This window comes from Misgurnus anguillicaudatus, chromosome 25, assembly GCF_027580225.2.
Source record: "Misgurnus anguillicaudatus chromosome 25, ASM2758022v2, whole genome shotgun sequence".
Taxonomy (NCBI): Eukaryota; Metazoa; Chordata; class Actinopteri; order Cypriniformes; family Cobitidae; genus Misgurnus; species Misgurnus anguillicaudatus.
The window spans coordinates 29,014,942-29,039,705 of NC_073361.2; the positions used below are offsets into that span (position 1 = coordinate 29,014,942).

The 24,764-nt window shown below is 37.7% G+C and overlaps 1 protein-coding gene across 1 annotated transcript; it reads left to right on the forward strand.

The window, feature by feature from the left end:
- The first annotated feature begins 1,964 nt into the window (after window positions 1-1,964).
- rb1cc1 (RB1-inducible coiled-coil 1) lies at window positions 1,965-24,066 on the forward strand. The gene is made up of 23 exons (XM_073864036.1): window positions 1,965-2,305; window positions 5,151-5,278; window positions 5,982-6,108; window positions 6,292-6,462; window positions 7,907-8,109; window positions 8,467-8,894; window positions 9,241-9,416; window positions 9,513-9,697; window positions 10,794-10,980; window positions 11,081-11,162; window positions 12,810-12,874; window positions 13,013-13,111; window positions 13,834-13,965; window positions 14,443-16,379; window positions 16,596-16,773; window positions 17,769-17,877; window positions 17,995-18,277; window positions 18,704-18,755; window positions 19,841-19,888; window positions 22,114-22,172; window positions 22,249-22,376; window positions 22,674-22,744; window positions 23,061-24,066. The coding sequence occupies exons 2-23, from the start codon at window positions 5,208-5,210 to the stop codon at window positions 23,136-23,138; spliced, it is 4,869 nt and encodes a 1,622-aa protein (XP_073720137.1). The 5' UTR covers window positions 1,965-2,305; window positions 5,151-5,207; the 3' UTR covers window positions 23,139-24,066.
- Window positions 24,067-24,764: the final 698 nt, after the last annotated feature.

Consider the following 24,764-nt stretch of genomic DNA (forward strand, 5'->3'; position numbering starts at 1 on the left):
TATATTGTGTTTTTTCGCCCCTCGGAAGAGCAGTTACAAGCCGCCACTGCTTATCCTAGTACGAGACTAAAATGCATGTTTGAGCTGTCTTAATTTAAAAACATCTTGTACTGACATATCTTAACATATATCAGTGCTGTTGTTTTGTCTCAAGATGCACACCGGCACCGCTATGTTTTTTTTTTGTAAGGTTTGTTTGTAAAAACGACCTAAATGGCTTATATAACTAAGGCCTAGCCTTGGATTAATCTAAACCCTGTCCAGGAAACCGCCCAAAAGTGTACTTTTAGTATATTAAGTAAATTTAGTGTGCAAAAATAGAGCACTTTAAGTACATTTACTTTTTCACCTGGGGATGCATTATATTACTGAGTAAAATAAAAACATTTTAGCATAAACATAAAAATCATGTAATGGGCTTTTTATATAGCTAAAATGGGCCATATTGTTATTTACAGAAAATATAATACACCTCTGATATAAGATATCAAATAAATGTTTCATTTAATAGTTTTAAAGGGGACATTTCACAAGACTTTTTTAAGATATCAAATAAATCTTTGGTGTCCCCAGAGTACGTATGTAAAGTTCTAGCTCAAAATATCATATACATAATTTATTATAGCATGATAAACTTGCCACTTTGTAGGGGTGAGCAAAAATGTGCCGTTTTTGGGTGTGTCCTTTAGGGCTGTCACGATTATGAAATTTGGCTGACGATTAATTGCTTAGTAAATTGTGACAATTATGACGATTAATTGCCTGTTTATTTGGTTTAGACATTTAATTCTTATAATTTTTTCTTTATGAAATAATTTTCACAGATTGTTGTGATTATTTATGAAATCTTTTGCAAGGTTTATCTGGCAGTAAATATTTATACACATAACACATTTTTAAAAGTAATCTAATACTGTCTCGTTTATACAGGCGCTTCAGCTCCCCCTTGTGTTTTTAGAGAGATGTGCAATCATTGAGGTGATCTGAAATCATCGCGATGAGGTCAAACTATTGCGGTGAGATGATTATTTAATCATAGCTGGGTCTGCATGCAGGCAGGGTCACATAATATGGTGAAATTAAGTTGCACACTATCAAAAAGATTTTACACATTTTTCAAGTTTCAAAACAACCTGAAGGTCTCTTGAAAGCCCAATGCTTACATAACAAAAACAACAACAGCAACATAATAATAATAATAATAGTAATAATAGTAATGGTAACATTTTACAATAAGGTTCATTAAATAAATCTTAATAGTTAGTAGTTCATAGTTAAATAAATGAGTTAACATGAACTAATAATAAACTGCACTTATACAGCATTTATTAATCCTTGTTAATGTTAATTTCAACAATTACTAATAGCCTACATTATTAAAATCTTGTTAACGTTAGTTAATGCACTGTAAACTAACATGAACAAACAATTAAAAGCTTTATTTCTATTAACTAACATTAACAAAGATTAATAAATACTGTAACAAATGTATTGCTCATGGTTTGTTCAAGTTAGTTAATACATTAACTAATGTTAACTAATGAACCTTATTGTAAAGTGTTACCATAGTAATAATAATAATAATATTTATTATTATTATTTTTATTTATTTATTTATTATTATTATCATCATCATTTATTGGTTATTATTATTATAATTTATTAATTATTATTATTGTATCTATATTAGTATGCTGGATTTGTTAAACCAATGCAATTAAAAATCTATGTTAATTTGGATACAATTACTAATTAGGACACGAGGTTTTCATCTCTTTTATGGAAAAACGTCTTCACATTATGATAAAAATTTTCCTAACGCTTTTCATAACACCCCTCAGTTTCCCGTTGACTGATTTCAGACCATCTCGTCTCTTTTCTACCAACGGTTCAGAACGACAAACGGGCCGTTCTTCATCTGATCTCAGATCAGCTCGTCCTGCTTGCTCGTTCTCAGTCGCCCTTCCCAGAATTCAGCGCAGTGACGACAATAACAAAACACAGCAGCAGAAGCGCTAGCGCAACCCAGCGAGACAAAAACTCGATGACAAAACTCGCATCTCATTACCAGCCATCCTAAATTAGATTTATTAACAGATGAACTACTCGTGAATTCACACGAGCTTATTTTGGATGGATTCGTGCGCTTTATGGGATTTAAAAATAAAGGCCCGTGTTTGGAGTGATGAGCGTTAGCCAGTTAGCACGACAGCTTCAACCTCTAGCTGACAGAAACCGTCACATTTCAGCCAAAATTAACCAAATATTCCGCGTTGACGCGGAGAATGGACTGAAGAGAGCTCAGGTAAGATTGTCTTATACGAATCTGGCTTTATGAAAAGTTGATTTAGTATCAAATATTGATCAGTTTAAGTCACCTAAAAGGAAATGTATATATTTACCACGTTAAACAGTATGTAAGTTAATGAAAACGAAAACAGCCGAAGTAACGTTAAGTTGGATGAGGGTTTAGTGGGTCGTAAGATCTCATGTCATTATATATTTCAGAGGATTGGTTGTCTTGGCGACGTTGTGACAGATATTTGTAAATAGTGTCACCCTGCTTAAACAGAGACTAGGGTTTTAACAACCAAATGAAGACATTGAGGTTTCAGTAATCGCGTATGGTCTCTGGGAACATTTTATCTTTATTTAACGATAAGCATATGTTAAGAATATAGGGTGTTTGAGAGATCATGTTATCACAAATGATAACGTTTCAACTGCACATTCAAGGGGAAACCCAACAATCAATATTAACACACAAAGAGTTATGACTAACATAAGTTATGGTTTACATTATATTTGGTTTACACGGAATCGTTTGCCCTTTCAGCCCGTCACCCTTCATTACAAAGCATTGGCAGTTACCCTTATGGTCCACACAAAGCAGGCAAACACAAACCACGTGTTATTTCTGGTATACGAGCCTCCTTCCACAATAACTATCTACAGTTACAAAATATAGTGTTAAAGTTTTACATTTGTTCATGGGATATTAGGACACAAAGAGCCTTTTAACTGTGTTGATATTTACCCAGAGGCAACAACATGACTCAGCCTAAAAATGTCCACATGTCCGTGCTAATCAGTGTCTAGTTTTACAATTTTATGCACATTATAAGATCACAAAGAACCTGAAAGTTTTGCATAGCACTTGTGTAGTAATCTTATAATGTTTCTTTTATGTCCCGGTCTGGAATGAATTCCCTGAAGACGGTGATTTAGCCTGTTAGCATTGTATAGGGGTTTCCAGGTTGTTATCTAATGACAGTCTTGTATGCTATCATACAACTTGTTGATTTTGCAAACTTTGAGTGGTTGGCGTAACCAGTTAAACATTATGGGGTGGTTTCCCGGCCAGGACTAAATGCATGTTTGAGCTGCCTTAATTATAAAATATCTTGCACTGACTCATCTTAACATACATCAGTGTAATTGTTTTGTCTCAAGATGCGCACCAGTATTGTTTTTTGTAAGGTATGTTTGTAAAAACGATTTAACCCCCGGTTTCACAGACAGGGATTAAGATAGTCCTAGACTAAAACACATGTTTGAGCTGTCAATGGAAAATAACTTATACTGACAGATCTTAAAATAAGACAGTGCCATTGATTTTGAAAGATACAAACCAGTAACATCTTTTTCTAAGGCATGTGTATAAAAGATGCTTAAACACCTTAATTTACCTAAGGCTTAGTCCTGGCTTTAGCTAAGCCTTGTCTATGAAACCAGGCCTAAAGGGGGTCGCACACCGGACACGCCGCGTCGAGTCGCGTCTAGGACAACTCTGAGGTATCGTACACCGGAAGTGCACATTAAATAGCGCGAGCTTAGTCAGATAGCGTCTACTTAAAAATGCTAAATATACATTAGCAGCCAAGGTTAATCGTTACTGATTTGGGACAAATATGATGTTATTTAATGTTAAATTATGTGAGTGGTGCTCTGTGGCGCGACAGGGATTTGAGCAACTTCTTGAGTCGTAGCTAGTCGCCGCGGACAGGCTCCACCTGTTGGCGCCGGTGTGCGTATACTCATAGAAAACAATGTGTTCGATTTTTTTTTAGAACGGCACGCCGATGCGTGTCCAGTGTGCGACCCCCCCCCCCCAAATGTCCTGATATAACTAAGGGCTAGTCCTGGATTAATCTAAACCCTATCCAGGGTTTATCCTAGTCTCAGATTAAAATGCATGTTTGATCCCCCTTAATTTAAAAACACCTTGTACTGACATATCTTAACATATATCAGTGTCATTGTTTTGTTTCAAAATTTCATTGTCTCAAGGTTTGTTTGTAAAAACTACTTAAATGTCCTAATATAACTAATTGAGGCATACACACCAAACCAAGCTCAACAATTTGGACGAGTAGATTACATACAAAGTCAATGATTGCATGACTTCAAAAATTCACATGACACGAAGTTAAATCCCGCAAGTAATCTAAAGCGAGTAACGAGATGCCCTGCATTTGGTGTGTACGTAGCATAAGGTATAGTCCTAGATTAATCTAAACCTTGCCTGGGAAACCCTACTGATTCAGAGTTTGGGCTTTTTTGGGTCGGTTTCCCAGACATGGTTTAGTTTAAGCCAACTTTAGCTAAGCCTTGTTGTTCGTTTTTTGTTCATAATATTATTATTGAATGACTGATGGAACATGGACCTTTTTGGCAATGTCTTTCATTCTTTTCAATGGGACAGTCACACGTTTTTTTATCAAAAATATCTATAAAATGTGTTCTGTAGACAATAGGAGCAGTTGGTGGTTTAGAACAACACAGGGGTGATTTATGATAAAATTATCATTTTGGGGTGAACTATTTTTTTAAGTAGTGTTTATTAAACATACCTTACAATACTGGTGAGCATCTTGAGACAAAACAATGATATCTGTTAAGATATGTCAGTACAAGATGCTTTTAAATTAAGGCAGCTCAAACATGCATTTTAGTCTGGGACTAGGATAAGCTCTTCATGCGAAACCGCCACTTTGTGTTTTTGTGTATCAATTAAAGTCTTATCATTGAGAAAGAAAAGTTATTTTTGTGGATACACATCTTTTGTCATCTTTACTTAAATGATCTTATCCCCAATCTGATTTTGCTTTGTGTTTTTGTCTGTGTGTTTTTTATTTTGGTTTGGACAGCCATAATTGACTAGATGAACAACTCAAGCTGGAGTCAGACTCAGTGGAGAATTCATCATGAAGTTGTATGTGTTTCAAGTCAACAATGGAAGCACGTTAACGTTTGACACTGAACTTGCCGTCCAAACGTAAGGCTTCAACATTTTTGAAACAATGAGTGTTTGAATTTGATATCTTAAAGGCACAATATGTAAGATTTTTCTAATGAAATATCCAAAAAGCACTTGCACAGTAGGGGTTGTGGAAAAGTTGATTCTTAGATGCATCGCGATCCGGACGATTCTAGATGAGTCACAAATGTCAAAAAATATTTTTTTTAAAGTTAGTTTACAAAATAATAATGTGACTTTATCGTAACCAAAAAAAGGAAGTCAGCCGTGGGAGCGGTGTTGCACACGGACGATGTAATAACGTCACAAATATTCTAATTAGCACATCAAGAATCAATTCTGAATTGAATCGGAACCTTAAGAATCGATTCTGAATCGATTAATGAGGATCCAAACGATTCCCACCCCTATTGCACCATGTGATATATTACATGCAGTTGTGTACTTACATTATACCCCCAAAATATTTGGTATTTAATTTATAAAAAATATTGTAAAAGTTAGTATGTTTTTGTAAGTATGACTTGTAACTTTCTGACCAAGGACAACGGATGAAAAATAGCCTTTAGCTAAGTTTGGAGCATTTATAGAAATTTTTTTTTAATGTGCAATGTCCCTGATAACTAAATAAATAAAATAAGTTCTGCATGTCTATTCTTTTCGATTATGTTGTGGCGTAATTTGTTTTGCTAATGCTGTTTTTATTTTACACTCTTCATAGTGTTTTGGACCTTAAACATGCCATTCAGGCCAAATATAAGATTGCGATCCAGCACCAGGTGCTGGTGGTCAATGGAGGGGAATGTATGGTGGCAGAGAGGCGCGTGTGCAGCTACAGCGCTGGGACGGTGAGTGATCATCAGATTTACTCCAAAACTGTGTAAAAAAAATCATCTGTGTGAGAAATATTTATTATTTATTACTAAGACTTTGAATATGAAAATTACCTTAAAATACTACATGTCATTGGAGTCACATTGTAAGGTGGAATTAGCTTGAATCCTGATTTGTTTTTTGTCTGCTTTCCTCAGGACACCAATCCCATTTTCTTGTTCAACAAAGAGATGATCCTGTGCGACCGAGCTCCAACCATCCCTAAAACGACCTTCTCTATAGAGAATGAGATGGAGCTGAAGGTGGAGGAGTCGCTCATGATGCCCGCTGTCTTTCACACGGTGGCCTCCCGCACACAGCTGGCTGTGGTAAACTCATGATATTGATCAAACTCGTCCTTACAATTATATCAATTTTTGTTTCAAAACTATCAGTTGTTTTAAACACTTTAAGTTAGAAGTGGATGACCTGCAGGGCTCCAGACTAACTTTTTTCACTAGGAGCACAGTGGCCCCCAACTGAAAATTTTAGGGGCACAACCAGAAAATTTAGGGGCACACACTGTAAATCAACATGCTAACCAAATATTCAAATTTCTACTAATTTCCACTGTATTACTAATAAATACTTTGATGATAGATGCAGAAAGTACAATGTGCTGTTTCAAATTCAGTGTCACATCACAAAAAAGGTCAAATTTACTGGCACACTCTCAAATGTTGGTGGCAAAATGCGACCATTTGGTAGCAGTCTGGAGCCCTGACCTGAAAAGTGGTCCACAATTAAATTGGCAAGGCAAGTTTATTTATATAGCCCATTTTATACAAAATGGTATTTAAAGTGCTTTAAGTGATTTACACGGAAAAAAAACATGAAACAACAATAAAAATAAGAGATATATTTTAAATAACAATATAAACCAAAGACATAAGAATTTGAAATGACATTAAAAAGGAAACTTATTAGAAATAGCCAGTACTATCAGCTGCTATATGTTATTAATTAATAATGTAACTGTTAATAGCAATGTTAAACAAGTTATAAATGTAATGTCAGCTTATAACTAATATGGTCTATATGTTTTGATATTCGTTTACAATTTTAGTAAAATTATACACTGTTTTTTTCTACTTTAAGCAGTATTATTACACTGTAGTTACCATAAATGTAAACAAAAAAAATCAACATTTAATTTTGAAAGTCCCCCCACCCACTTCTGAGTGGGGAAACGGCCAAAACCATCAATGCAAATTAAAGGCAAAGTAACACAGGCGTTTTTGTAAATGAAAGAGGCTTGCTTGGAAGTGTGTTACCTGTACATGTCCAATGGGATGCAAATTATGAAGTTTTTTTTTTAAAGGGAACAGAGAATGAAAAAACATTTTTACCTTGTCTTTGTTGAATAATAGTAGTCTACCCACATTCACAAACATACAAAAAGTGCTAAACATGCTAAACATCTCAGTCTCATAGAAATTCCTCTTTTAGAAATGTCAGCCAGAAAACAGCCCAATCTGAAAAACTGATGCTTATGACATCACAGGCATCTAACTGCCCATCCACTTTAAAATAATTGGCTATATTTTTTGAGTGGCAGCAAAGTCAGCCAATCAGTAATGAGATTGCAAGTTAAGCCAGCAGGGGGAGCCAAATAGGTGCAAAACCACTCGTTTGAAATCCCCCACCTTAATAGAGCTATCTGAGAGAGGTTTTTAGGAAGCTTTTAAGGCATTACAGACCCAAACAAAAAAATTTTTGTCTACATGTCACATCACAGAACAAGGATAAATACCGTTCTATTTCACCTTTAAGGAAATGTATGAGGTTGCCAAGAAGCTCTGCTCCTTTTGTGAGCGACTGGTCCATGATGAACACCTTCAGCACCAGGGATGGGCGGCCATCATGGCTAACCTGGATGACTGCACCCTGTCCTACCAGAAATTGCTCCTGAAGTTCGACACTGCTTACACAAATTACCAACAGGACTTTGAGGACATCAAATTAAAACTCACAAAGTAAATCTCTTCAACTATACAGATTTTTATCAAAGCTATATAGATAGTGTTATCAGGTTCTGGCTAGAGGGGATACAGCTACGGACAAATCTTGTGAGATGCTGGGTTTAGGGGGTAGGATTTGAATGAAAACAGTGCTTATCTGGCGAGATTTCTCAAGATTTTGTCTGTAGCTGTATCCCTTCTAGCCACAACCTGTGTTATCAGGGTAACTTCATCGACTTGTGGGTTGGCAGGTTGAATAAAACTTTAGAACTGGTAGTGTGCAACCACTTAAATTGTGTGGTATGAAAGTTGTGTAGCCATCAGACATTATTAAATGTAAGACAAATGACTAATTCTGCTTTCATTCTTCAGGCTGGGCACTGCTGTCTCAGTCATGGCCAAGATTCCTCTACTTGAATGTTTGACTCGACACAGCTACAAAGAAAGCTTGGAGAAATCCAGCACCCCAAACCCGAAAACCACTGATGAAGAGGATGAAAACGAGGGCGAAGGAGAAACGTCCACTCGGTCCACTATACATTGCCCCGCAGACTCGCAGAAGAATCTGAAATCACCTTCACCGGTCTCTTGCGCAGGAGAGACATCATCCCAAGCATCATCCTCTCCTCAAGACAGATTAAAGAGCAGCTGTAGCCTGAAAGCAGCACTAGAGGAAGAGGAGGAGTCTCCTGAGAGGGAACCCATGCCCTTTTTTAATGTCACGTTGTTGGATTGGATCAATGTGCAGGACAGACCCAATGACGTGGAGTCGGTAGTTAGAAAGTGTTTTGACTCAATCAATAGGGTGAGTGATAAACTAGATCTGCCATGTTATAACATGTTTGTCATGTGTTGCTGGTGGTTTTTAAGTCTAGTTTAGCAGTCTAGATGACCAGCAAATACCTTCAACTATTTTATTGCATAGTGTTTACAGCATCATTTAACAAGTTATTGCATATTGCATTTGCATTAATACCGTGAAGCTCTAAGAGGATCTGCCCTAAATAAGTCAAGACAGTAAAGAACTTGTTCTTAAGGGTTGACCTGGATTGTAGATTTTCATCATTTCATCGCAAATAGCATCATAACATTCACATGACACAACTGGTTATATTTTTCACAGTCCCTGTGCATTTCTGTGCATTTACAGGCTTGATCCACGAATAATCCAGCCGTTTCTAACTGAATGCCGTGAGACGATTACCAAACTGGATAATCAGAACATGAAGGCCATCAAAGGTCTTGAGGACAGACTGTATGCACTTGACCAAATGATAGCAAGCTGTAAGAAGTTGGTCAACGAACAGAAGGAACTTGCTCAGGTATATAGTTTTTATTGTAATTGTTTAGAAATGCTGACGTTTGCTTCTAAAGTCGGTCAAGCCGACTTAGTTTCACACGATTATTTCCCATCTCAGGGATTTCTTGCCAACCAGCAGAGGGCAGAAAACCTGAAGGACACCTCAGTTCTGCCCGATCTGTGTTTAAGTCACGCCAACCAGCTGATGATCATGTTGACCAACCACAGGAAGTTGTTAGACATCAAGCAGAAGTGTACCACTGCCAAACAGGAGCTCGCCAACAACCTTCAAGTTCGTCTCAAGTAAGACTTTTATTTCTTTTTTTATACACGAAAGTAGCATAGACTGTAAAAAAAGATGGACGACGGCCGTTCGCTCTCTTCCATTGGTGAAAAGTGAAGCTGCCAGTGTCCCGATACGACACTGACATCTTTGAATCTGCGCAGTATCGATTTCGAGACCATTCCTGCGCAGTAGTGAGCAGGAAGTAATGCCCGCGAAATCAAGGCCCTGCCCTCGCTCTCCCAGAATGTGCATATCACAGCTGTCAATCATGATGTCACACCACAGTTTTTATAGCATTATATAGCTAACTAAAAAATAACTTATTTTAAAAACAAACACTTGAATTTACATCAGCGTGATAAAAATACAGTAACAAAAACCAGCTTCGGATAAAAAGATATTTGAAGTGTAATTAAATTGTTTAGTTGGTCTCAAGTCCCATTGAATAACATGGGGGAGGCGGGGTTTATGAGCTTTACTAGGACCAGTCACTGGGGCGATCAAGACGTTTTGGGTTCACTTTTAAGGGCTTGTGCGGCACGCTTGGAAAGTAGTTTTAGGGTTTATATTAAAATGTTCAAAGGGCACATTTTATGCCCATTTTTACAAGATGTAATATAAGTCTCAGGTGTGCCTAGAATGTGAAGGTTTAGCTCAAAATACCTCGCATATCATTTTTTATAACGTGTCCAAAATGCCCCTATTTGGGTGGGAGCATATAAGCGCAATTTTCGTGTTTGTACCTTTAAATGCAAATGAGCTATAGCTCCTCACTCCCTTACCAACAAACAATGAGCACTTTCAGTAAAAAATAGATCTGATTCCTGTGAATACAGTCTGAGACAATAGTATATTTAGCCGCTTTAGTGCTACAATGTACTAACAAACACATTTAGAAAAGCTTTTGGATATAATAAACCAATCAATCAGTGGTTGTGGGTGGGGCTTTGTTTGTGTGATGTCACATTAACAAGAGAATCAAAGCAGCATGTCTAATGAAACTGCTTTGGTTTAATAGGGTTTAAAAAGAAGGGTGGATTTTTGAATCAAAATTGTTGACTTTACCAGTAATGTTGCTTTGCCTAAGCTTTACGTCTGCGTCTCCTCCATCAGATGGTGCTGCTATGTGATGCTTCACGCCGATCAGGATGGAGAGAAGCTGCAGGCTCTCCTGAGGCTTCTGACGGAGCTGCTGGAGCGAGTGAGGGTTGTGGAGGCTCTCAGCACCGTTCCACAGATGTACTGTCTCGCCGTAGTGGAGGTGGTCAGGCGAAAAATGTTTATAGGACACTACAGACAAGTGAGAAAAAGCTACTTTAATATATGAAATTTGTAAAATGACTCGGGAGGAGCTGTTTGGCAGAACGTTAACCGTTTCTTCTTGTGTTTTTTGTTCTCAGTGGGCTAACGCTCTTGTCAAAGATGGAAAAAACCTCTATGAGGCGGAAAAGGTAAAAAGGGAAACGTTCGGGAAGCTTTTCAGTAAGTAAATTCTTAGTACTTTGTTTAGCCTTGGGTGCATAATGATTAAGTCCAACTAATCGTTTGCAGAATAAAGTTTGTGTTTACATCATATGTGTGTGTGTGTGTACTTTATATAATAATTATTTATTTATAAATACACGCACACATGTATATTTTTAAAAAATGTGTATGTATAATTTATATTATATATAAATACTTAAAGGGGCACTCGACTTTTTGTGAAAATATGCTCATTTTCCAGCTCTCCTAGAGTTCAACATTTGATTTTTACCGTTTTGGAATCCATTCAGCTGATCTCTGGGTCTGGGGGTACTACTTTTAGCATAGCTTAGCATAATCTATTGAATCTGATTAGACCATTAGCATCGCGATGATATTACGCACTGCCCGAAAATAGTTCCCTTGATAACTTTCAATAGCAGGGTATTATTTCCAGGCACTGTGTAATATCATTGCGCCTCCTGCAGCCATGTTACAGCAGCAAAGTCCTTGATTATTACGCCAAAATGAGAGTATAGTTGCTAGCCATATCTGCCTAAGAAAATCGCAACTTTTAATTATCCGTCGGTCTTAGTACACGATGTAACTACTAGGGATGCACCGAATCCAGGATTCGGTTTCGGATTCGGCCGAATACTGGGCTTTTTGGCGGGGTTCGGGTTCGGCCGAATCCTAGATTTTTTTTCCACCGAACCGAATCCTAGGCTTGCGCTACGCTGATCGACGTCACGCAGCCGTTGATTACACACATCGGGTGCTGACGTGGAGATGAGCTTTTTCTTTCGGTCAGCTGGACACACCAAAACTTTTAAACACCGCTGAAAACGCCTTGAGGACCCCAAATGCCAGCTGTTTTTCAGCCGAGCGCTTGGTAGCTGTGATGCTTCAGCTGTGAGCCGGTTGGTTGCTGTGGTAATGTCCTGCCCCTCCTCCACTGTAATTGGACGGCCGTGTGAAGACTGACATTGACGAGCGGAGCTTCTCACTCAAAGTTAAATATAGTTTTCAGCGCGGAGCTGCTTGCTTATTGGAAAAACGAGCGTGTCGCAACGCATCGCTTTCATTATGCATAGGCTTATGGTAATTGTCAAAATAGTTTTTCCAACTTGTCATCCTGGCATAATGTACAGTTAAAATTAAATAAAATGAAAAATACACTGCTGTGGACGTTTTTTACTTCATTAATGTGTTTTACTGTGTTGGAATAAGGATGCGAGTAGGATTCGGTATTCGGTTTCGGATTCGGCCGAATCTTAAACGGTGGATTCGGGATTCGGCCGAACCTAAAAAATCTGGATTCGGTGCATCCCTAGTAACTACAGAAGAGTCAAGTTTAAAATAGAAAAAATATTGAAAATCTTTGGTTATTTTTTAGTGCAATGCTAATGGTCTAATCAGATTCAATGGATTATGCTAAGCTATGCTAAAAGTGCTAGCGCCAGACCCGTAGATCAACTAAATGGATTCCAAAACGGTAAAAATGAAATGTTCAACTCTAGGGGAGCTGGAAAATGAGCATATTTTCAAAAAAAGTAAACACAAACCTTTATTCTGCAAACGATTAGTTGCAATTAATCGTTATGCAATATTTGAGACTCACTTATGGCTTGAGGAGAGCGCTTCAAATGTTTTTGTTTGTTTCAGGAAAGTCATTTCTCAGAAATCGGTTGTTTCGTGGGTTGGATTCATGGCCACCCTCTTCATTTTGTGTGAGTTTTTAAATATTTTGTTTTTATAGGAAACAAAAATTTGTTTGCAAGGTTGCAAATTTACATGCAAGTTTTTTTTTGTAATGCATTCTTTCATACATTTTTGGAGTTAAATACATTTTTGGTTTATACATTTAGACCCGAAAGCCTAGAAAGTTTGACTTTGAGCTTCCAGATATTTCCCTGGGTGACCTGCAGTATCTCAAGTCATGTTGTCCTTCCGAGGTTCAACCTTACCTCAGGTAAATCACATCATTGTATCAGTGTTTCCACCTTCAGACCTTACAGCCATATGTTTATGAGTGTCATATACTGTGCACACGGGGGTTCATTATATCTAACAGTATGGTGGGACAATAAACTTAAAATTTCTACACAGCAATTTTTGAAAGGGGACACAAATAATACAGCCAAAATCGTACTTGTAAAGATTTGTGTACGCCAAGAAAAGCCTAATATATACTTTTTCAAAACCATTTATTTATTGAAAGTTGTTTACAATTAAGCCACCAATGAAATTTGAACTTGGTTTTAAACATTATGACTGCTAGCTAGGTAAAGTTATAATCAGTTTCTGTCATGATTAATTTAATAATGACTCCGCATCTCACAGGACTTGTATGTGTAAATGATGTAAAGATAGAAAGCAGCCAATGGACCAAACCACTGTGTTTCTTAAATTTAAAACTTTCTTGCATTTGTATTGTTTTACTGCTTGCACACAATTATTTAAAGTGTATATGTTTATATGATTTATGTGTTTTTTAATGATAATTTTAGGAGGGGACAACCCTCAGATGGGGGGACCTTCCCCCCCAACCACCCTGGGATTTTTGCCTATGTATACACATTATCTGAATCAAATGCTTCTAATAGAGTTTTTGATGATACATACCATTCAAAGTACAATCGCTTCTTAAATATTAAGTCTTTGCCTAATAATCTTTCTTTTTTCTTACCTCAGGGTCCCAACACTGTGTGACTTTCAGCCACTGAACCATCATGTGGAAGTTCTCCAACAGCTGGTTCAGGCTGCTCAAAGTGTGGATGAGATGTCACAAACCATCACAGACCTACTAAATGAACAAAAGGTGCTTTAAATTTGCTTTCATTCGTATGATAATTGTTGTCTTGGACTATAGTGTAACATGTTTAAGCAATGTCATGATTATAGTCCAATGGAGTGCCGCAAGGATGATGTATTTTTGTAGGCTAACCCAGACGTTAACGAGATACTGGTTCCCTCACAATTAAGACTTTAAGATTATCACAAAAAATAAGGTATGTGTTGAACAAAAATAGTCATCCCTGCGGCACTCTATGGTTGAACGTTTTTACGGATTACGTGGAATAATTAACAAATTAATATTAAATATGACAGTATTTTTTCTTGAATAAAATGGCATTTAGAACAGCTGTTATAAAATGTGTAGCTGTTGCATTATATTTTATGATTACATGTATCGCCTGAATGCATTGTAGGTCTTGTTGGATAAATGCTGGATGCATAGTCTCATTTGACTACTATTGTTATCATACGGTTTTAACTTGTCATATTGATCACATAGGTTTCCTGTAGCCACAGTGCTCAAAGATCCAACGTGTTTACACCCAGATCTGAAAGCACAACTCCAATCACCTCTACCTCCACCAAAACATTGTCCACTCTCAGTCTAAAAGCACCAGACTGCCAACCCTTGAGTCTTCCTGGTCCATTGGAGGACTTATCACCAGACAGCATAGATGCTCAGACTTTCGATTTTGAAACCATTGGACACCCCAATATGGATACTGTATTACAGCAAGCCTCTTTGGACTTGGACTCGTTGGCAGGAAGTCCAGAGTCGGATTTTATGTCGGCAGTTAACGAATTTGTTATAGAGGGGAATTTGATGTCACCTAATCCTATCAGTGATCCCACAAGTCCAGAGATGATGGTGGAATCTCTTTACTCTTCTGTCATAAATGCAATCGACAGCAAGCGCATCCAGGACACTACTACGCTCCAGAAGGAAAACTCAAAGATTGCAACGCTCAAGCTGTCCGTGGATCGGTATCGTTCTGCTGCGGAAGAGTCCAAGAACAATTTGAGGAAAGTTAAAGAAGACCTTTATCACTTTCGGGGACTTGTTTTGAAGGAACAACGGGACTTCGGGTTTGCACTGAAAACAACGACCATTGAGGTCCGAAATGTTCTCAACAATATCAGAGACCGCCACGAAGAGAATCTAAGAGAAACGCAACAAACCAATCTCAAGAGTCTGAAGGAAGATCACGAAAAGCAGTTACTTACCCTCACGGAAGAGCTGGAGGGCAATCGGAAAATTGTCAGAGATGTCCAGAGAGCGATGCTGGATCTTGAGGGACTTGTGGAGCGCAAGGAAAAGGAAATATCTCAGCTGGAGAACGAGAAGGAACGTTCTATGCAAGAAGAGCAGAACCTTCACAAACAGGCCGTGCAAGACCTTGAGGTGAAGATCTTGAAGCAAAGCGAAGAGCTGAAAGCTGCGTTGTTGTCCAAGGATGAACTTGCTGGGCAACTGGAGAACCTTCACTTTGAGATTGAGCGTGGCCAACAGAGAATAAAACAGGAGATGGAGAATGCAGAGAAGATGCACCTTCAAGAACTTGAGGATCAGTTGAAGCAACAACATGAAGCAGAGCTCAAATCTATGAGACTGGAGAAACAAAGTGCACTTGACAACCTTGCCCAGGAGAACCAGGTGAGGCTAAGAGAGGTGATGGAGACCCACTCGGTCGAACTCAAGGAGCGTGAGGGACGCCTAAAAGATTTAGATGCCCGTGTCACAGAACTTGCAGATGCCCGCTGCAAACTAGAAGTCGAGTTGGCGCTTAAGGATGCAGAGACAGAGGACATGAGAATGCAATACGAGGAAGTCAAAAGTTCCCAGGAGGATGCGTTGAAAGCAGAGTTGGATGCTCAAACTACCGCCTTGCAGACGCAGATCGATACGCTAAATCAACAGCTCCAACAGAAGAACGAAGAGTACGAGTTGGGCCAAGCCAACCTTCGAGCCCTCATGAGATTAGAAAAGGACCACTGCATCTCTGAACTCGTGGATCGACACGAAGAGGAGAGCACCTTGCTCCGTCACGAGTTTTCAGCGCTCAAGCAGAAGTCACAGGATGCGGAGAAAGACTCCGAGGAACGAATTCAGAAGATCCAGGAGGACTTTGATGGCCAGCTAGATGCCTTACGGAGGGAAAAGGAGGAGAGGCAGAAAGCTTTTAAAGAGACAGAACAAGATCTGAGGACTGTTATTGGTGACCTGCAAGCAGAAAACGGACTGCTGTCTGGAAGATTGGAACAAGAGAGGATTGAAGCCCAGCAGAGGGCAGAGGAGCAGAAAGAGGAGGCGGTTAAATCTGCATTACAAGAGGCCTTAAGAGACGTTCAACTCCAAAAAGAGGAGATTGAGAGCAGACTGTTAGGAAAAATTGAACTACTTGAAATTCAGCTTAAAGACAGACAATCTACTGAGATGTAAGTACTATCAAAAGCTTTATTCTTGTTCTTTATGTAGCTAGCTTCACAGATGTTTACTAGAAAAAAAATGTGTGGTGGTCTGCTTGGGGAAAGCAAGACCTGCAAGAAGCGAAACAAATTTGTGACCCTTACAAAAAAGACAATTTAAATGATAAATTACAAGAAAGACATCACCTTTTAAAGCTAATTTTCAAACCTTCTTCTACATTTCAGGGTGGCATCTTCTGTAGAGCAGACTGAGGTTGGTGTTGATGCCTGCACTGGGTTTCCCCTACACAGCGGTGAGTGGACCGAGGAGAGGGCGTCTCTCTTGGCCAAAATGGAGCTCTTGGAACGCACCAAAAATGAAGAGATGCAAAACCTGAAGACCTCGCTCATTGCTGAGCAGCAGGTAGGGGCTAAAACTGCATGGCGTTTGCAATTTCACATGCCGGCCACTAGTAGGCAATGTCCATGTTACTGGTGTAGGTAACCTACATTATCAAGGCAAACGCCAATGAAGAAGCAGCTTGTTGTGTACGTTTTTGGAAAAGCATCAGCAATAATGGCTGTGAAAAGGCTTGCAGCTTGAGTGGTTAAATATTGCGCCTCAACTTGGTCTATTTTGCTTGGAAACACGTCAGGCTATATAGTGCAATGCTGTAGATCTGACGCAGAAGTATAAATCAGGCTTAAAGGGACACTCCACTTTTAAAAAAATATGCTCATTATCCAGCTTCCCTAGAAAAAAACATTGATTTTTAAAGTTTTGGAATCCATTAGGCCTATCTCCGCGTCTGGCGGTACCACTTTTAGCATAGCTTAGACCATTAGCATCACGCTCAAAAATAACCAAAGAGTTTCGATATTTTTCCTATTTATAACTTGTCTCTTCTGTAGTTACATCGTCCAATGCAATATTACATAGTGCCCGAAAAAAGTCCCCTGCTATTGAAAGTTACCAAGGGGACTTGTGTACTATCACTACGCCTGCTGCAGCCATGTTACGGCAGCAACGTTTTTGATTATTACGCCAGAATGAGAATATAGTTCCTAGCCATATCTGCCTAGAAAATCACAACTTTAAATTTTCCATCGGTCTTAGTACACGATGGAACTACAGAAGAGTTAAGAAATAGGAAAAAGTCTAAATCAAAACTTTTTTGTGATGCTAATGGTCTAATCAGATTCAATGGATTGTGCTAAGCTATGCTAAAAGTGGTACTGAATGGATTCCAAAACAGTAAAAATCAAATGTTTAACTCTATGGGGGCTGGAAAATGAGCATTTTTTCCAAAAAAAGTGGAGTCTCCCCTTATGATGTACATTTATAAATATTGTGACACAAAAAGCTAACATTTTTAACCTTCTTCTTGAATACAAATTTATTGTCGTGTTCATCCCCAGACCAACTTCAATACTGTTCTGACAAGAGAAAAGGTGAAGAAAGAGCAAATCATCAACGAACTGACCGAGAAGCTCAACAGCGTCATGCAGCAACAAGAAAAAGATAAAGGTTCAGGAAATAATTGAGCTTTGCTACATGTTTGTCACGTTTTTGAACAGCACTAAGATGTCACTGTCACACTGATAAATGTTTACAACATTTCACTCTGTCTGGATTTATCTTAAGGTCTGATTGAGACGCTTTCCGAGGACCGCGCCACCATCCTTCAGGAGAAGAAACAGCTGGAGGAGGAGCTTAACCGCATGCGAAACACCGTCCTTGTGTCCTCATCCTTTTTTCCACCAAATCCCCCACCTGTTCTCACAGAAGCCCAAGGTGCCTGTGGGCCTGCCCATCCTGAAGTCCTCTCCCCTTTTGCCTCCGACCCGGAGAGGCTGGCATCCATGGCTGCGTTTAAGGATGACGAGAGGGTGGAGTCAGCCGTGGAGGCCAGCATGATGACAGTGCAGTAAGTGGCCTCGCGATGAAGACTACATACAAAATAAAAGTCACATGAAATGCAGTCTGATGTTCTGTGTAGATATGTCTAAGTGTAGAGTTAAGAGTTACAGATCTTTGGATCCTCTGTGCTGAAAGATCTACCACCCATGGATGATTATCAAAACTTGATGGCAGGCAGTATAGCGACCAACTTCAAGATGAGTGAAGTAACTTTTCAACGACAGGTAGATAGAAAGGGACAAGACCATGAAGTTGTTTTATGATGATGTAGGTGAGAACTTACTTCAGCTTGTAGATGAGTTGTATATTATGCAAACATAGTCAGAGTTTCAAGCTTTGTAAGTATTGGAATGGAAAATTTGACATCTTAATTATTATTTAACAATATTTATATTTGTAATTTCTAACGTTTATTTTGCATATTTGATTTTAGTGACAACCCTATGCTATCTGAAGAAAAACAACGCATTTTGATTTTGGAAAGGGTAATTTACATTTACTTAATTTTTTTTATATTAATGTATTGGATGTAGTTTATTTTTGTTGACATGTTTTGATCATTACTCTTTGTATGGTGCTGTAATGGCGCTTTTCCATTGCATGGTGCCCCGCGGTTTGGTTTGGTTTGGGTCGGGTCAGCTCACCTCACTTTGGCGTGGTTAGCTTTTCCATTGAGTTTAGTATCACTTCGCAGTGGGAGGAATTATAGGCGTGTCGTTATATTTGCGCTGCATACGGCTGTGACATCATACAAGAGAGAGCGTCCTTGTACCTTACCATACATTTATTTATTAGTCCGCCACAAAACTAAAATTGGCCACCACAAATAGATGTTTACTTTGCACATCGCGTTTATAACTACCTCTGTCTCACATGACAGTTTTTGTTCAAACACCCGTGGCGTCAGTCGACGACTCCGCTGAGCCTCAATGAAGTTGCATTAAAGCATAAATAATACTGACGTGCACGTCGCGAATGTGCCGCCACAAAATTAAAATTGGCCACCACAAATAGAAGTTTACTTTGCACATCGCGTTTATAACTACCTCTGTCTCACATAACAGTTTCTGTTCAAACACCCGTTGAGCCTCAATGAAGTTGCATTAAAGCATAAATAATACTGACGTGCACGTCGCGAATGTGCCGCCACAAACTGCAAGTCTGGAAAAAACTGTTATGTGTTCCTGATTCACAACCTGTGGATGTTTTTAATCGCTAAAAGGGTGTTTGGAAACTTAAAACAGAGCACAGATGACAACATGTTTGCTCGAGACAGCGCAAGCTAGTAGCAAGCTTAAGCTAAAGCTAATATTTTACATAATAGGATGACGGCGCCGATGACGATTCTCTCAGACCAATCAGTGAACTAAAGTGTTTACGCGTCACGTTTGGTATCAGCTCGGGTCGCTTGGAACCCCAACCGAGGTGGTACGAAAAAAAGTATCGGGTACTACGAAGTGATCCCAATGGAAAAGCTCCCAAAAGTAAGCTGACCCGACCCAAACTAAACCAAACCGTGGGGTACTATGCAATGGAAAAGCGCCATAAGTCATTTATTATTGTGTTACAGACCTTACATATGAAGGAGGAAGAGAACAAAAGACTGAGTCAAAGACTGGTAAATGTCTTTCTTTCTGTGTGTGTATACACATTTTCATGCTCGTGCTGTCTTATGTCTGATATCTTGTGATAATTGTATGAGAACATCATTTAAATGGATCATTTGTATTTGTGTCCTTTGTGCTCGTCTTGTATTCATAATTGACCACTTGAACAAGCGCAGCAGTAATTAGTGATGGTAATTAAAACAATACAGTGTTTACTCAATTACACACGTCAAATATTGACACACAAACATACATTTGGGGGTAAAGAATGACAAGAAGTCATATTTGGCAACTCGATATTAAAGTCGCAATGAAATTTAAATGAAAAACTTTTGTTTTAAAATATTGTGGTCTTTTTTTACGAATTAATTATCTGTGAGCTTAATTATTTTTAAAAAATTAATATGCACTTACAATCTTTAATGAAAAAGGCAAACCTCCTCCCCTCCTCAAAACAATCTCTCTTTACTTCCAGTCATATGGTATGGCAGGTGGGTGGGATCTGGGAAAAGATTGCAACAAAAAGCAATATGACCCTAATTTAAACGATCCAATCAATTCTCGATGGATGAATTCAAGTCCAGCCACTCAAATAAACGCCACCACTAAGACAATTGCTACTTTCATTTCACTGCGACTTTAAGCAAAAATCTGTATAGATTACTTTTTCTTTAAAGAAACACGCCGACTTTTTGGGACTTTAGTTTATTCACCATATCCCCAAGAGTTAGATAAGTCCATACTTACCCTTTACATCTTCATGCATCTCGTAACTCTGTATGACGCACCCACCGCTAGCCTAGCTTAGCACAAAGACTGGAAGTAAATGGCTCCAGCTAGCATACTGCTCCCAATAAGTGACAAAATAGCTCAAGTAGCAGTGCTTCGCCTTCTGAGAATATAGTTCCAAGTACGTATATGGTTAAAAGATGGGTGCGTCTCATATGACCTTGTTATTTGTACGTACACTGTGACTATAAAAATCACAACATATAAATAGGAAAATGTTGCCGTTATTTTGTCAACTTATTGGGAGCAGTATGCTAGCTGGAGCCATTTACTTCCAGTCTTTGTGCTAAGCTAGGCTAGCGGTGGATGCGTCAGACAGAGTTACGGGATGCACGAAGATGATAAAGGGATGTATGGAGGATATGGGGAATAAGCTAAAGTCCCAAAAAGTCGGCCTGTTCCTTAAATAATTAAATAAATGTGACCACGTCTGTAAAAACACCCCAGCTAAAGTAATTTTTTGTGATTCACACATAATCTAAAAAAACATTTTGTAAAAAATTAGCTGGGTATCTTTAATATTGACTGAGTAATATCATATCAAAGATTGAAATCAAACGTTGATGCTCTAAATCTCATTATTTGATCATGAGACTTTAACCTGAATTTCAAAGGCATAAATATTTATATGCAAAATACGACACTGTTTAATTATAAAAATTATAAAATCAACCCATTATCGTGCATGAGAGCAATGCAGCTTATGAGCTGTTAAGAGTCCTAACAGCTCAGATTACATTTGTGACCCTGGACCACAAAGGGTCAATTTTTTAAAACGATTTATACATCAACTGTACATATTTGGCCGAAACACAACTATTTGAAAATCTGAATATCAAAATATGATAAAATCGCCTTTAAAGTTATCCAAATGATGTCCTCAGTAACACATATTACTAATTACAAATACATTTTTGATATATTTACGATAGGAAATTTATAAAATATCTTCATTTAACATGATCTTTACTTGATATCTTAATGATTTTTGGCATAAAAACTGTATTGTTGGGTACAAATATACCTGTGTGACTTATGACTGGTTGGTTTTGTGGTCCAGGGTCACGTTTATGACTTGAACTTACTTTGAAATGTCCTAAATTACAAATATACCTAAAAATTCTTATGTATTATCTCATTATGATGCATTTTGAGACGCAAATCACTGTTGTGGGTGTTGACTGTTAACTACAAATGCATGCAAATCAGTGTGCTGATTTAACTCCCTACCACTAGATGGCAGGCTTATCGCATTTGTTTACAGTACACATTATTTCTTGCAAGCATAATATGTGTTTGTTGTAGAAAGCAATTGTACAATGTAACGACTAAAATGTATTTAATTTGCAATGTAACAATTTCAGTTTGTGATGGTCTTGAAAATGAATGCATCATTTCTGTCTCTATTGCAAATATCATCTGTTTTTCTTATTTAATTTTTTTATAGATGTCACAGAGTATGTCGTCCGTATCATCAAGGCACTCAGAGAAGATCGCCATTCGAGAGTAAGCATTGTCACAAATTAATGTTAATGATCTGCTATTTTCCACATCCTTTTGAAAGCCTCTCCTCGTTCTTTAGTTTTCAGGTGGGCGACTTGGTTCTCATCATTTTGGACGAGAGGCACGATAATTATGTTCTCTTCACTGTCGGACCCACCCTTTATTTCCTGCATTCAGAGTCTCTTACAGCTTTGGACCTCAAGCCAGGTCAGTCAGACATGCACACGCCTGCTCTATTTAACAGAGAGATTGATGTATTTCCTCTAACAGCGTAGTTTTGCAAGTTCTTGCCCAAAGTGCATGCTTAAATGTGTTATAAATGTGTTATATATAATAAACAGAGGTGTTGTTACCTTGGAATTAATTTTTTTGTATGCTTGCAGTAATTAATTAATTTTAGACGACATGCATGATCACAGAAGAAGAGCCTGATATAATATTAGTATTTATTATTGTTATTTGACAACATATTTACATTTTTTCTCAAATATTTGAATTGTTCAGCGAGCGGAGCCACACGGCGGCCGTGGGTTTTGGGAAAAGTCATGGAGAAGGAATATTGCCAAGCCAAAAAGGTATTACTATGTTATTTCACGTGTCTGCCTTTAATGTAATTACTTTTATTATTTTATGTAGATTGACAAGATCAGAAATTGACATTTTAAATCCCTACACCGTTTTAATCAATCACTTTTGTTGTTTTTACGATGGTTAATATGCGGGTCATGTATTTAAACTAGTCGAAAATACTTTAAATTCTTTATGTTGATTAATCAGTTTCTTGAGGTTTATCTTATTGTTTTCATAATCATTAAAGCAGGCACTTTTTAAATATTTTTGGTGTTGTTACTTGCATTTAAATATGTCTTATTTATTATTGTTTGTTTCTAGGCTCAAAACCGGTTCAAAGTTCCTCTTGGCACCAAATTCTACAGAGTAAAAGCCGTACCGTGGAATAAGAAAGTGTAATCTTGTAAAATTATCATATTGTAATGAGCTCACTGTTTTTATTGTTTTGTTTTTTAAACAGACTCGCTCATCTTTAACAAAACCATTTTCCCCCTGATTGTTTTGCCTCTGTTGCAGCCCGTTTTATCACTTTTTTTTATACGCAGAGGATTTGTAAATGTGGACCAAATGATAATAACTTTATCAGCGTATGATGGCTCGAGAGCCATTGCGAAAAGTCTGTAAAGCTAAAATGAAGCATATTTGGATGTTATATATTAGTTCATCATTATTATCAATATATTGGGGCGGGTGGGACACTATCACGATCCGCTTAATTACTTAAGAAGGTTATGAAAATATACATTTATTGTAAATGTTAACAGAGGAATGGTCATGGCATGCATATAGATATATTTTCTTTAATTTTCTCGTCTGGATATGCGTTGTAGTCGGACGAATCGGTATAAAAATATAACTGCTGATTGTCACTCACAGCACAGTATGACCCGCCTGTTTATTATGAAGTACGTTTGGACGGCCCGGCAGAGGCCAGATCTCGCAATCCTTCAGATGCACTTTCAAAAAAAGACGACGTTTTGTTGATTTTAAAAAGGAGGCGTTTGTGCTGTCAAAAACAAGCATTGGATGGATGAATAACAGCACATATCTTCTCTGTTGTAGGACGTCGAGATATAGAAAGTAATATTTCATGTTTGTGAATGTGTGTCTTTATTGAATTTAACAATGACATTGTATATTATCCATTACATCAGTAACGAAAACATGACTGTATTGTAAAAGAATTTAGAGTTTTCAAAACAATAAAGGTTTGATCCCAAACTCCTCGCTTTTAAGTGCATTTCCCACAATTCAGCGTCAGATTTATTCTGCCGTACGTTGGGGAAGTGTTTGCTTGCGTAAATAAAATAAACAGGTATGCTTTTAATTGTGGTGAATGATTTTTATTTGAACAATTTGTCTCAAGGGATGGATTGGTAAACTATTTGAAATGTTTTCTTTTTATTTACAAGTAATATTTGGCATACATTTAAGCAAGAGATGTATCTATCTTAAAGGTTTTTTCTTCATTGATTGTGCCATCGAACTGTAACTGTGCCTTTGAATTATTATTTGATTTTATGGCATGCATGCACTGCAAAAAATGATTTTCAAGAAAAAAAATTCTTAGTATTTTTGTCTTGTTTTCAGTAGAAATATCTAAAAAATTCTTAAAATAAGAAAATAAGTCTAGTTTTTAGACCAAAAATATCAAATTTAAGTGATTTTGTTCATCAAACAAGCGAAAAAAAATCTGCCGATGGGGTAAGCAAATTTTTCTTGAATTTAGTGTTTAAGAAAAATGTTCAAGATTTTTTGCTTACCCCATTGGCAGATTTTTTGCTTGTTCTTTTATGCACAAAATCACTTAAATTTGATATTTTTGGTCTAAAAACAAGCTTTTTTCTTGGGTGGTTTTGCTCATCAAGAAAAAGCATCTTAATTTAAGAATTTTAGATATTTTTACTGAAAACAAGACAAAAATTAAATAATTTTTTCCCGAATATAATTTTTTGCAGTGTGGGTTTTAAATATTGCTTTTTTTGGAAACAAGCACTACACTGAAAAAATTATTTTCAAGAAAAA